Source organism: Symphodus melops (assembly GCF_947650265.1).
Source record: "Symphodus melops genome assembly, chromosome: 1".
Lineage (NCBI taxonomy): Eukaryota > Metazoa > Chordata > Actinopteri > Labriformes > Labridae > Symphodus > Symphodus melops.
In genome coordinates, this window is record NC_136691.1 from 9,672,321 (window position 1) to 9,684,563 (window position 12,243).

At 44.5% G+C, this 12,243-nt stretch overlaps 1 protein-coding gene across 3 annotated transcripts in view; it reads left to right on the top strand.

Moving 5' to 3' along the window:
* adgb (androglobin) overlaps positions 1-12,243 on the top strand; it is a 34,664-nt gene that overhangs the window by 6,541 nt on the left and 15,880 nt on the right. For all 3 annotated transcript variants that reach the window (XM_079354895.1, XM_079354897.1, XM_079354896.1), the window contains exons 8-20: positions 201-373; positions 1,986-2,062; positions 2,839-3,013; positions 3,458-3,551; positions 4,070-4,217; positions 6,497-6,575; positions 7,454-7,565; positions 7,712-7,775; positions 8,012-8,116; positions 8,916-9,024; positions 9,189-9,327; positions 10,739-10,853; positions 11,747-11,908. In XM_079354895.1, the coding sequence (XP_079211021.1) occupies positions 201-373; positions 1,986-2,062; positions 2,839-3,013; positions 3,458-3,551; positions 4,070-4,217; positions 6,497-6,575; positions 7,454-7,565; positions 7,712-7,775; positions 8,012-8,116; positions 8,916-9,024; positions 9,189-9,327; positions 10,739-10,853; positions 11,747-11,908 (1,552 nt within the window). The remainder of the gene's footprint in view (positions 1-200; positions 374-1,985; positions 2,063-2,838; positions 3,014-3,457; positions 3,552-4,069; positions 4,218-6,496; positions 6,576-7,453; positions 7,566-7,711; positions 7,776-8,011; positions 8,117-8,915; positions 9,025-9,188; positions 9,328-10,738; positions 10,854-11,746; positions 11,909-12,243) is intronic.

The window sequence follows — 12,243 nt, forward strand, 5'->3', positions numbered from 1 at the left end:
TGAGATAGATTTTAATCGTTTTCTGTAGAGTACATCCAATGAGAATACATTTTCAAAGTAGATTTAAGCACCCCCCAAAAAACCCATTTATTTCAATACCAGTCCAAAGTGATAGTAAGCTCCAACACATGATGGGTGTTAAAAAAAAAAAAAGCATGTATTTTTAATCTCATCGCCTGCATTATTTTTACTCCACTCAGGTCTGCGTATGTGGGGAAAACCTGGGAATTCTTACATGACAGCATCCCGATATTTACACATCCAGACGAGAGTTCAGCGGAGATGAAGCCTCAGAGTGCAGATCCAGCTGCAGGGAGAGAATCCAGCCTTAATGACAGCAGGAGTCCGCTGCATGAGCCAAAGAAAAGTGAAGGTCTGAATGGTGTCACACACACACACACACACACACACACACACACACACACACACACACACACACACACACACACACACACACACACACACACACAGTCATGCAGAAAGCCACAAACGCATACTGAACATACGTCTCCATTACACACTGTGCTTGCACGTTTAATTGAGCGAGTCATTCAAATCAATCATCCGTTTCGGTTGTGATGATTGGTATGCGCTAAAGCTTATTCATTTATCAACGGGTTGTTTCCAAACCATATGTGGTGTTTTATGTCTCGTGTGTATGTGCCGGACCACACTTTACCTTTGTATGCATGTATGTGAATGCACAGTGTGTGCATTTCTCTATTTTCCTCCCTGCATCCATAATTTAACTAGTATGGAGAATGAGAATGAATATTTCATTGTCCTACAGAAACTCGCACTTATCAATGATTCCTTTCTCCGTGATTCTCTTATAGCAGTCACAACACATGCGCCTCTGCAACATTCAGCGTTAAGCTTCATGATTAACGAGTTGCAGGCCTAAGGTCACTTTGTGCCGAACCGCAAAAAATACATCCATTTCTGTCCTCAGTGGGCAGGCGCCCTGCTGCCCCTTTCCTGTTGTTTCAAGCATCACTTCCTGTTTTCCCAAGCTCATGTATAAATGAGCGTGGAGAGCGTTAATGTGTGCGCGGTGGACCATAAATAAACCAGCAGAGGGAGCAGTGGCAGGGTGAATTATTTGGTGTTCCCTCAGGGCAGGAGAGCCTCCCAAGGCCAGTGTGGTTGTGTGATGGAAGTCGGGATTGAGTGATGTCATCAGAGAACAGTGTGCAGCCTGGAGTTTGTCTCGGGTCATTTAGGCACAGAGATTAAAAATGATTTTCAAAGTCTTCGTTTTTGAGTCGGAGTTCTTCATCCTCAGCAGTGCTGATCATATTTGGCATAGTGTCCTCCACAAACCCCGCTGAACTTCCAGGTGTGAAATAAAAATAAAAATTATTTGTATGAGATGTTGTACATTCATATTATGAACCCAATCAAACGCACCATTAAAGCATGACGCCATAGCATGCATGCGCAAAGTGCTTATACCTCATAATGGCATTAATGCACAAGGACACTTCAGAGCAAACAGCAGAGAGCCACACAATCTTTCCCTGTCACTGTTTCACTGCTCACAACGTTCTCTCATTGTTATGCATAAATCGCTATGCAGTGAGAGAAGCACTTTTCTGTTCAATTCTTAATATGTAGCCTTTTTATTAATCTCACGGTGCTCCCATCTCTCTCACTACGCTCCCTCAAATTGATTTTCCATGTCTTCTTGCCCATGTGCTTCGTATGTGAGATATTCTTAAGATGCACTACGGGATGGCTCCAGAGATAAGCAGTAGATATTCTCTTGTTGCCTTTATGTATACCTGAGGAGGCCAATAGTGCGTACACATCTCAAGGGTTCACTTTTTATCAGCAAATTAAACCAATATGAGCTTCCTTTTCCTTCACGTCTCTAAGTTGAACTCATCCTCACTGTGTCAATGTGAGGTCTGACTGTTTGCATATGTCTATGAGGTATACCTTTGTCTTGATGTGTGTGTGTGTGTGTGTGTGTGTTTTCCCAGGTACCCCTGCGGTAGTGGTGTGTGCCAGTTATTACCCCTTAGATCCACATCAAAATTCCTATGGGTTTGGACAAATGGTGAGTCTTTCTCTCTGCTCCTCCTCTCTTGTTTGCCAGACATGCACTTACAAAGATTAGTGAGGTGGACCTGAACCAGTGATGATTGTGGCATATTTAAATCAGATTAAAAAAAAAAAAAAAAAGCGTAAAAAAAACTAAACTTGAACGTGTGTTTTTGGGGCCTTCATTGGGGAGACAGGACAGTGGATAGAGTTCAATATTGGGGTAAGAGAGAAAGTAGGAGAATGACATGGACTTACGGAAATGGAGCCACAGGTCCGATTTGAGCAGAACTGTCACAGGGCCACTCGGCCACCAGCGGCCCAGAAAGTCCTTTTTTTTGTACTTTTCCACACATATCGTAAATGTCACCTTTACCCTTAATGTAATAGACCATCCATACGTTAAGATGCTTTCAAATAAAACCTCTGTTCGATGCCACAGTGAAAAGGAACAAAAGCCCCAGAACAAGACGAGGGCGAAGGAGATGAAACATAGTATTGTGACCTGGGGACATGCTGTGTTCTATTTGGACGCTCTTCCTCAACAGGCCTCACTTCTTTTATAATTTACACTCAAGCTATGGCTAATTGGTGGACGCTTTCCAGAATTCTCCTCTGATAGAGGTGTTAGAACACGTTGGAAACTTTGGCCTGATCCCCCTTCTGATAGTTTGCCGCCTATGATCCGTCGTGTTAGTCGGTAGAAATGCACTTTCAATTAGTGGGTTCATTTTGTTAGTGGGTTTAGGTTGATGTCGATTTGTGTGTATTTGTCTACGTGCTTGTTCACAGGCTAATTCCTCCGAGTATCTCCGTCAGTACGGTCTCTCCTCGCTGCACAGCCATATCGTCCTGTTGACCAGAACCCGAGCGTGCCCGCTGGAGGCACCGGCCAAACCTCCACCTGTGCCCCGATGGAAACTCATCCGCCCGCGCAAGGAGGTCGTGCTCTCCGATGAACCACAGAGTGCGTGAGAGACTCGAGAAGGAGGCAGGAAATGAAACAAATAAACAAGTTAAAATAGTATTTGGAAGGATAGGTGGTGAAGGGGAAACCAGGAGGAGGATGCAGGGGAGGATATCAAACAAATGAAAAATCACAAATTATGTGATAGAGTGTAGGTGAATTTCATAAATAAATATGACTAGAAAGGAGAGCGAGTGCTAATGCAGGAGATTCAGAACGCTGCAGTACAGAGGGCACGCACTACCACATGCTGAAATGAGAAGAGAAAAAAGGTGGAGGATAGCTACAAGCTTTCTGTAATGAAAATAGCTGCTGGCTCTGGCTTATCTGACATCAGCTGATCTCTGAGGGAAACAAAAAAAAAAAAAAGTGCATGAAAAGCGGAAGAGTGTGAAAAAGTAGTGCTGGCATGATGTGTGAGATTTTGCTTTCTCTTTATTGTAGAGCTTCCTTTGTCGAAACCAGAGAGGTTCGTAGAGGTTGCGAGCCCTTTTCTTTCCTACCGTGTCAAGAGCAGCGTTGGCCCGATCCCGGAGCTGTGCGTACACAGAAATGATCTAAAACTTAGACATGAAAGAGGATGAGTATTTTTCTTTTGTTCTGCACATGTTACTGCGTCGTTGCTGGTGAAGAATTCCATGTGTTCTTTTGAAACCTGTGCTCTGAACTCAGCAAGGAGGAAGGAAAGTGAACAAGAAGTTTCTATCTGTGGTGAAACATAGTAAAGTGTCAGGATTTGAACACTTTCTTCCTGAACATTTTAATGTCCCCAAATCTGTTCCCCGGTTTCTCCCTGCAGCAGGGCAATGAAAACACACACACCACACACACACACACACATACACATATAAACACATCAAAGCATTGCTACGACAGAAAGGCTGTTCCAGTTTCCGTTCCATGTCTATAATGTGACACGCATGACTCATGCTGTAGACGATACAGTGTGCTGCTTCAAAACGCGTGGCCATGAGATGGGCATGTCATGACTGTGACGTGATGCCGCATGTCGTTTGCAACATGCAGCATGAAAACGTGTCTTCCTCTGTGTGTCAGAGAGGCCCAGCAGAGGAGGCGTTCCCACGAATCCCTGCTGGTGTCCATTGCTGAGAGAGAGGAGAGAGAAGACTGCAACGAAGGGCTCGAGCGTGATGCGGCTGAATGCGTCTCTCAGACCACGAACGGCACAGCAGACAAAATAGAGGTACACAGAGCTCCTGTTTGCTCGGGCACAAAAGTCATTTTTCAAACATTCACAATGTGTGTGTTTAATAATAAAGAGAGATTCTGGTTGAGTATAAAACCATAGTCGATTCTCATTGCCTAAGGTCTTTTTTTTTTTTTAATAGCTCTAACTGTCTGAAGTCCAGCAAAATCCTGCATGTCAAAAAACTCATATTATAACAGCTGGCCAAAAAAAATGTTGTCTCCTCTTATTTCCTCTTCCACCCCTGTAAATATCCAGTTGAAGGCTCACCCGGTATCTGTGTGTGTCAGTGACAACAAGGCTGCCATCCCCCAGTCTCAAAGTCACTTCTGCTGTCTCCCAGCCATCACTGACCAGGGGCACATCTGCACTAAAGACAGCACCAGCAAGAGAGGGGAGAGGAGTAGGGACGTGAGACACAGACGGACACAGAGACCAGCTTAGAGGGACCACTGTGTTGAATAAGACCGAAAGGGGGGTGGGGGGGTGGATGAAAAATTGGACCAAAAGCGACAGTTGGACAGGAAGAGATGAAAGGTGGCGCAGGAAGCAGAGGATCTCTGGTTTTCGGCGGGGGCGCGTGGGTTTCAAACAGGGAGAGGTCGTGTACCGCGAGAACGGGAAAAAAAAAAAAGCAGTGCAATTAGATGGAGAGGCGTCAGTGTCTGCGCCTCCTGGGGGGGTTCATTATTACACTTCACTCCCAGCATACAGAGAAAAAATAGAGTTCATATTAATCGCCCTCTTGTGTAACTGTGACCAGTTATAGAGCGGCCCGGGCTAAGGCAGTATACACGCTAATTTGATGTGTCGTTTGACATGCACGCACATGCACTGTTGGGGTGTGTGTGTCATACATGTGCCACTTTTTTTTTTTTTTCTTGATTTAATGTGTGTTCCTGCTCTTTTCGCGAGCACATGGTGGGTTGTGTGTTCCGGGACTGGAAATCAAGCGAGTCCCCCTCCCTCTGATTCTTTGAACCTCCACTGACAGCATTAACCTCCCCATCTATGCAGCTTGTGTCACATGATGTCTAATACCTGCGATGACCTTCTCACTCGGCAAAGGGAGGGGTTTAAAGAATTACATTCCAGTGCAACTTTGGTGATTCAACTAGAAGATGCCTGAAATCTGTACGATCGCCAAATCCGCCCATCACCTCCACGGTTTCCTTTAACTAAAACACAGAAATGCAGTTTACAAAATTTCACCAAAGCCCAAGAAAACAGAAGAGATGTCATCCCTGATTTTACGATCTACTTGTTAAAATTCCCTTCAGGAGAAAATAGTGGAAGTCTTTTTTTTTTTGTGAGCAAAGATTTAACTGTGGCTGTGTGAAATAAAGCCCCATGAAGTGTGGGATTAAAAGAATGCCCCCCCCTCCCCTTTACCTCCGAGTGTACGAGCTTAAATCCCAAGAGCTTTGTGTGTAATATCTATCAGTCTCAGTGTCCTCTTACTACATACAGGTAAGAGAGCTAATAAAATGGTATTCTGTGGGCGGACAGAACCTGCCATGCTTGCTTTGGTACTCGATTCAGAGTCTTGTCTGCCGTTGCGTCAACGCACACACACATTTACACGTTTTGTTCGAGTGAAAGTGTTATCACTGTTGTGGAGAGGAGATAAGTGTGCTTTCAGTCACAATTCATCTTTCCGTCTGTCTGGGTCTCCGGGTACTTATTCAAATAAGTGATGACTCACACACACAGAAACACACACACACTCTGACTCATTAGAAAAGTCTTGCTGGGGTTGCTTCAAGTTACAGAAAAAAAGACACTTTTCTTATACTGAGCTGAATAATCCGGTTGAAACTAGTTTTATTATCAATGTCCTGTTTCCAGACACCATGTCCTGCCTGGCTCAGACATAATATTTGAAAAATGTCATAATGACTCATTTCTTTCCTGCGTTGGACAAACATGAAATCAGCCCAGTTGAAGAACAACATGATGAACAAATATAATAAGTCTTCATTTGTCTCTGACAGGGGAAGTAAATTAGCGCTGCTGTTCCCCGGTGGTGTTTGTAGCGGGTGAGGAGCAGCCCTTGTCACATTAAAACCGTGTCTTGTGTCCCGGGGTGTTCGCGAAAATGGTGCAACGCCACAGCTGGCATGCAATCACTAGAGGGTGGAGGCGGATCTCTGGCTGTGTAACTCTATCAACCACTATCTTCCTCACTGTCTCTCTCTCTCTCTCTCTCTCTCTCTCTCTCTCTCTCTCTCTCTGTCTCTCTCTCTCTCTCTCTCTCTTTTCCTGTTTCCCTTAAGGTTACTGCAGAGGACAAGAAGAAGGACGGCGATGACAAGTCAGCCCAACATGAGGGCAGTAATAAAGCTACTAGATTAGGTAGATGTTTGTTAATTCAGTTTTGGGGGGAGGACGTTGGAAAAAAAAGTGAAGGTCTTCGTAAATGGTCGACTTCAGCAGCGTCTGAGCAACATAGTCAATGTGATCATGAGTGTTTGCTTCTCTGGCCTCCGCTTCTTTTAACTCTTCCTTTGCCAAGACACTTCAAAGACATTGGGGCTGAAATTATGCGTTATGACAAATAGCCAATTCCCTACCTTCGCTCTGCCCCCGTTTAGTTGCTTAGTAACACCTACAGTTTGAGTTAGTGGACCGCCATTGCTCAACAGCAGAGCCAGTGGCCCTCGCCGCCTCAGCTCTCTGATCAGACATCTGGCTTTGAGAGGAGCTTGAGGGCAGAGCTACTGTGTGTGTGTGTGTGTGTGCGTGTGTGTTTGTGTGCTTTTAAGGCGAAGTGTGTGTCCGCCTGCATGTGTCTATGGCTTTTGCTCTGCATGCATTGAGATAGTGGGAGTCAGCGAGTGGGCGTATGGATGTGCATGTGCACTTACACCGTGCCATTATGTGGGAGTTTGGCCAATTTGGCTCCCCAGGTTTCAGATAATGATTTGAGTCTAGGATAACTTGCTATGAGTCACAAGAGGAAAGGCTTTTTTGATGCTCGCAGCATTTTGAAACGGGAGATTTCACAGGCTTTTCTATGTCTGTTTAAGTGTGGCATTAAAACACCAGTCAACTCAAAGGCTGCTCATCTTGATAAAAGACATATTTTTCCTATGTTTCTTGTTTCTTTTTCATCAGCTAAGTGGCCGACTACTACAGTCTTTCTGTGTTACATCGAGAATAATGTTAACAAATGCTTTCTTAATCACAAACAATGTCATGTTTTACATCTGACGTCTGAACATTCCTTCCAGATCGTCCCAAAACTGCAGCAAAGCAGCAAGTTACTGAGCAACACTCTGCTCCTCTTCCATCTGTCCTGCAGCAGACCTGGGTGGACCTCGAGGACTTTGCTAACTGCTTTCAGTGAGACACATACACACACACATTTAATTGTGCTCCGCAGTTGGATAATATACAATTTGGAAGAAGCTGAATGAAGAGTAACACGATCCAGATTTAGGTGAAAACAAATCTTGTATTCCTTCTTCTTCTTCTTTTTTTTTTTTCAGGAATCTCTTGGTCTTCCATAATCCACAGATCTTCCCGCATCATGTTCATAAATTTCATTATAAGGTAGAGTACGGATCATGACACAACATCCAGGAATGAAGCATGTCTGCACGTTTTGTCTTCTGCTGGCTATTTCTAATGTAATGTTTACAGTTATTTCTCCACATGACTCCATGAGTTGGTGCTCTGAATAATTACAGTCAGTACAGTATACAGGATGTGTTGTTATTCATTTCATGATGTGTGTGTGTGCGTGTGTGTGCGTGTGTGTGTGTGTGTGTGTGTGTGTGTGCCTGCAGAGCACCGTCCTGCCCAAAGCAGCGACAGGCCCCACCTGTAATGGATCTACGCACTCTCTTACCACTGGGTCCCTCCATGTGTCATCTGCTGTAGCGAGCCATGAGGTACACACATGAAAACACACAGACATGCACACCGTCCTCTATATTACACAACCTAATCCTTTTCAAAGTATCCAGTCATTAGTGCCCCAATGAGGGTTTTTTTTTTTTTTTGTAAAACAGCTTTTGTTCCCATTCAGTGTAAGTCTTTAAAAACACTTTGTGTGTAACCTCTGGGTCTAAAAGCTGTAAGTGCAGAGAGCTGTAATTTTTGTCCTCCCTGTTTGATCACACCTGGGTGAATTTCTACTCCCACCTGTCGATCTTTCAAACAGTATAAACGCAAACACAAAAACACGGCGACCCCGCCTCCCCCCTCCACTCGCTCTCTATCTGTCTTTTCTTACCTCTCCTCTTTTGTCTTTTTGTCTTTCCCGCCCGCCACTCTTTTTTTTCTTCCAGTGTAAATTCACCTTTCCGGCCTCTCCTACCCAGATCTCACTTCAAGTGCCTCTTGAACTTGTTCAGCTTTTCCCTATAACTTCTTATTTCCTCTCCTTATTGTCCCATCTTTCGCTCTATTTCTCTGTATTTCCGTTTATCCATCATCCCTCCCTAAGGCTTCCTCTTCTTCCCTTCTTACACTTGTTATTTTCCTTGTCTGCCTTCAAACTAAAATCTAAAGCCAGCGTGTGTGTGTGTGTGTGTGTGTGTGTGTGTGTGTGTGTGTGTGTGTGTGTGTGTGTGTGTGTGTGTGTGTGTGTGTGTGTGTGTGTGTGTGTGTGTGTGTGTGTGTGTGTGTGTGTGTGTGTGTGTGTGTGTGTGTGTGTGTGTGTGTGTGTGTGTGTGTGTGTCTCCCCAGTGTCTAGAGGTGAGAGGCACTCACTACCTGTGTGTGGACAGCCTGCAAACTTCACAGATCCTCGTCAGCTTCTCTCCTCTGCTCCTCTGGGGAGACACAGCCGAGGAGAGTAAGAATCTATCTATAAAAACACACACATCTAGAGCTAGATACAAAAAAAGCAAAAAAAAACAACGTTTTTCTGATAATAAAAGTATCATCAGGATTTAAATATGTATGATCACAATCACCATGTTTGTGTTTGACCCTTTTACCTTTTCTGTCCACTCCTAGAAAAGGAAATGACAGCTGCACGCAGGTCTGCAGTTCTCGTCGCTCAGCTGTACTCCTGGATAAGCCTGCAGTCTCAGCTGCCACTTCTCACCATCAAGTCGACGTCCTCGAAGGCAGCCATGCTTAACTTACCCCCAGGGTAGGACGGCATTGATGAATACCGAGAACTGTGCACCGTATTGATCAAAAAATAAAGCTTGGATAATGCTCGTGAGGGACCCAGTTGCAGACTAGAATATCAAATCTGCGCTGCTTAATTCTGTAATCTACGTTTATGCTTCTTCACATAATATTAAACATCTCATAACCTTAAAGCACCCGCAGCACTCATCATAACGGTACCATTGCTGCCAAGGTTAGAGCGTTTTATTTCCACTTTGGAAACCTGTGTTAAAAATGTATGCTTTTTTTTTTTCTTTTTTTTTGCAGGGCGCCCCTGCGAGCTTTGGTCGAAAAGGAAACATTTTTTTTCTTTCTTTTTTTTTTTACTCTTATTTAGATTTTTCACTGCCATTCTGAAGTCTGCTTAAAGCTCTCACTCTGTAGAGAGCAGAGGATGTCTGCCTACCTCGGGTGCTCCGGAAAGCAGCAAAAAGCCTCTGTCCTAGTCTCTATTAATGGGTGCTGCTTGGCCTAGAATCAGAGGGCCTAGTTTCCGGGGTCATGTGCAGGTGTGCAGCAGTGCAATTACCACTGAGCCATAATCACACACATAGCACATGCCCACATGCCCCATAGCACGCTGTCACCAAGAGAGATGAGCTGATGTGTCCATGCGTCTCAGTGGTGACCATTTTTCAATGCACTCGCTCTCTTTTCTCTCTCTGCTTTGTTAAGATCATTCCATCAGGAGGTGTAACATTATCTCCTTTCATCTCTCCACTGACCCGGTGTCCACTTCCTTCACAATATCGAAACACACTAACCTGTGTTAGTCTGTTAAGTGTTGCAATCCCTCTCCCTTTATACAAGCCCCTTGCTTTTCATCTCACCGTCCATTTGCCTTTCCCTCCCCCCTTTTTCTTCTCCTCCTTACTCGCCCCTTCTCCCTCTCTCTCTCTCTCTCTCTCTCTCTCTCTCTCTCTCTCGCCCTCTCCTTTCCATTTCTCTTTTGTAGAAAGTCCTCTTCTCCTGCAGCACTTGCCCGATGCTCATCCATCTAGTTAGGCTTGGATCGTTGAATTATGTAAAGCTAATGGGACCATGGAAGTGGGGTTTCTTTCTCTCGTGCCCGACAAGGCCCTGTGAACTCAGCCTGGCTCTCAGCACACAGGACATTAAGCGGCTGCTCCTTGTGACACATAGTCCCATTATTAAGACTTGAAAGGGGACTCAGTTGAATGCATGTACTGTTGCCAGTTATTCACATTTTCAGACTGATCGTACAGCCACGACATCTCAACTGAAACCATCCGAGAAGTCGGCACCCCTCTTTGATTGACTAAGAGGGGCAGCACATATTGCTATTGATCAACCCCTGTTTTGTTGGTGACAGTGAGTCTGGCCTGTTTCTTTTTTTTTTTTTAATCAAGTGTTTCTTCCTCCTCAAGGCGCCACGTGTTGTCCTTCCACACGAAGGCAGCACTGGGTTACCACGTTCACCTGTGCAGCAAATCGCCGTTTATCTTTGGGGATGAAGAAACCGTCATGGAGCAGCTTACCAAGGTGACAGAGGGCCTTTGTTTACTCTTTACAGTCCTAGAGTGATCTTTTATCTGTGGAGCTCTGACCACAGCTAGAGTGAGGCACAGGATGGAAAGAAGCACGCCATTAAATCATCATACATGTAGCCCTGCTTTAACATGGCATCATGACTACACTCATCTTCTGTTGGACGACACTTCAAACACCATATGCATATTGCTTTAATACTATTCTCAGCCTCCAGATCATTTCTAACTTTAACGCTAAAATTACCCACGACACACATGTACAAAGTGGCTCTGAGAAGGACATGTAGTGAGTGAGAGATACCTAAACGAAGGAGCGAGAAACAGTTCAGAGCATTTCATTATCAAAGCTGCACCCCAAGACTGCACGCACACACACACACGCACACACACACACACGCACATACAAGACAAACACATGGTGAGTGTATCCTCATTTGTGAAGTTCTAAAAAGTACAGATCAGAGTTTGGTTACATATACAGAGAGGAGAGGAGGAAATTGCCTGTGTAGCAATATCCTGGCTGTAACCTTTTGGAAAGGGCTTGTCTCAGTTTAATAAATCACACCGTGTCTGGAAGTCTTTCTCGCTGTCGTTCTAGAGTTTAGCCTCATTTTTTTCTGTTGCTGAAAGTATGATCTTTCTGAAACCAAAGTGATTCCAGACACATGGGTGTATTGAAAGTCTAATGCGAGAGAAAAAAACAAAACAAAGATGTTTTGATCTTGTCTGCCATCCACAGTTCACCTGCTCGAAGCACTTTCTCCACACAGTCCCAATGTGTGGGTGTTCTGCTCCTCTGTTTTTATTTGACCTTATTTCTTTTTAATTCATCGCTGTTCAGCACAAATTAAAGCACTCCCCGTCTCTATTTTCGCTCTTTAACAGGAAAGTTCTCGTTTCACTGAGCGGGCCTCATGCATCTTCAGCGCTCTGTGCAGAGTGGTGGCTTCCTGCAGTCACGCGCAAGACCTGCCAGCCGCTCGACACGCCCTGGATGAGGCTCACCGGCCCCAAAACATCCACGCCAACCAAGCAAAACACCGCAAGGTAGCTTCTGGTTTTATGAAGATGTCTTGTATGGTGTTCTCCAGACACTTTTCTCCATGTCAGTGCCGGTAGACTTTTAATAAGTAGTGCGCCTGCAAAGTGTACATTTGAGTAAATTAGCCAGAGAGAATCCTGACTCCTTTTATTTTGTTTACTTTTTTATTGAAGGGAAATCATTTTTAGCCAATGCCACTTTCTGCGGTGAACACTACACTGTGTATGTCTGATTCCTTAAAAGATGATTCAACTTTGTTTGGTGCCAAAACATTTACTGCACTGATACTTACATTACATTGTGCTTGTGAAAGTATGTTTTGTTTTCCAATATAAGTCAT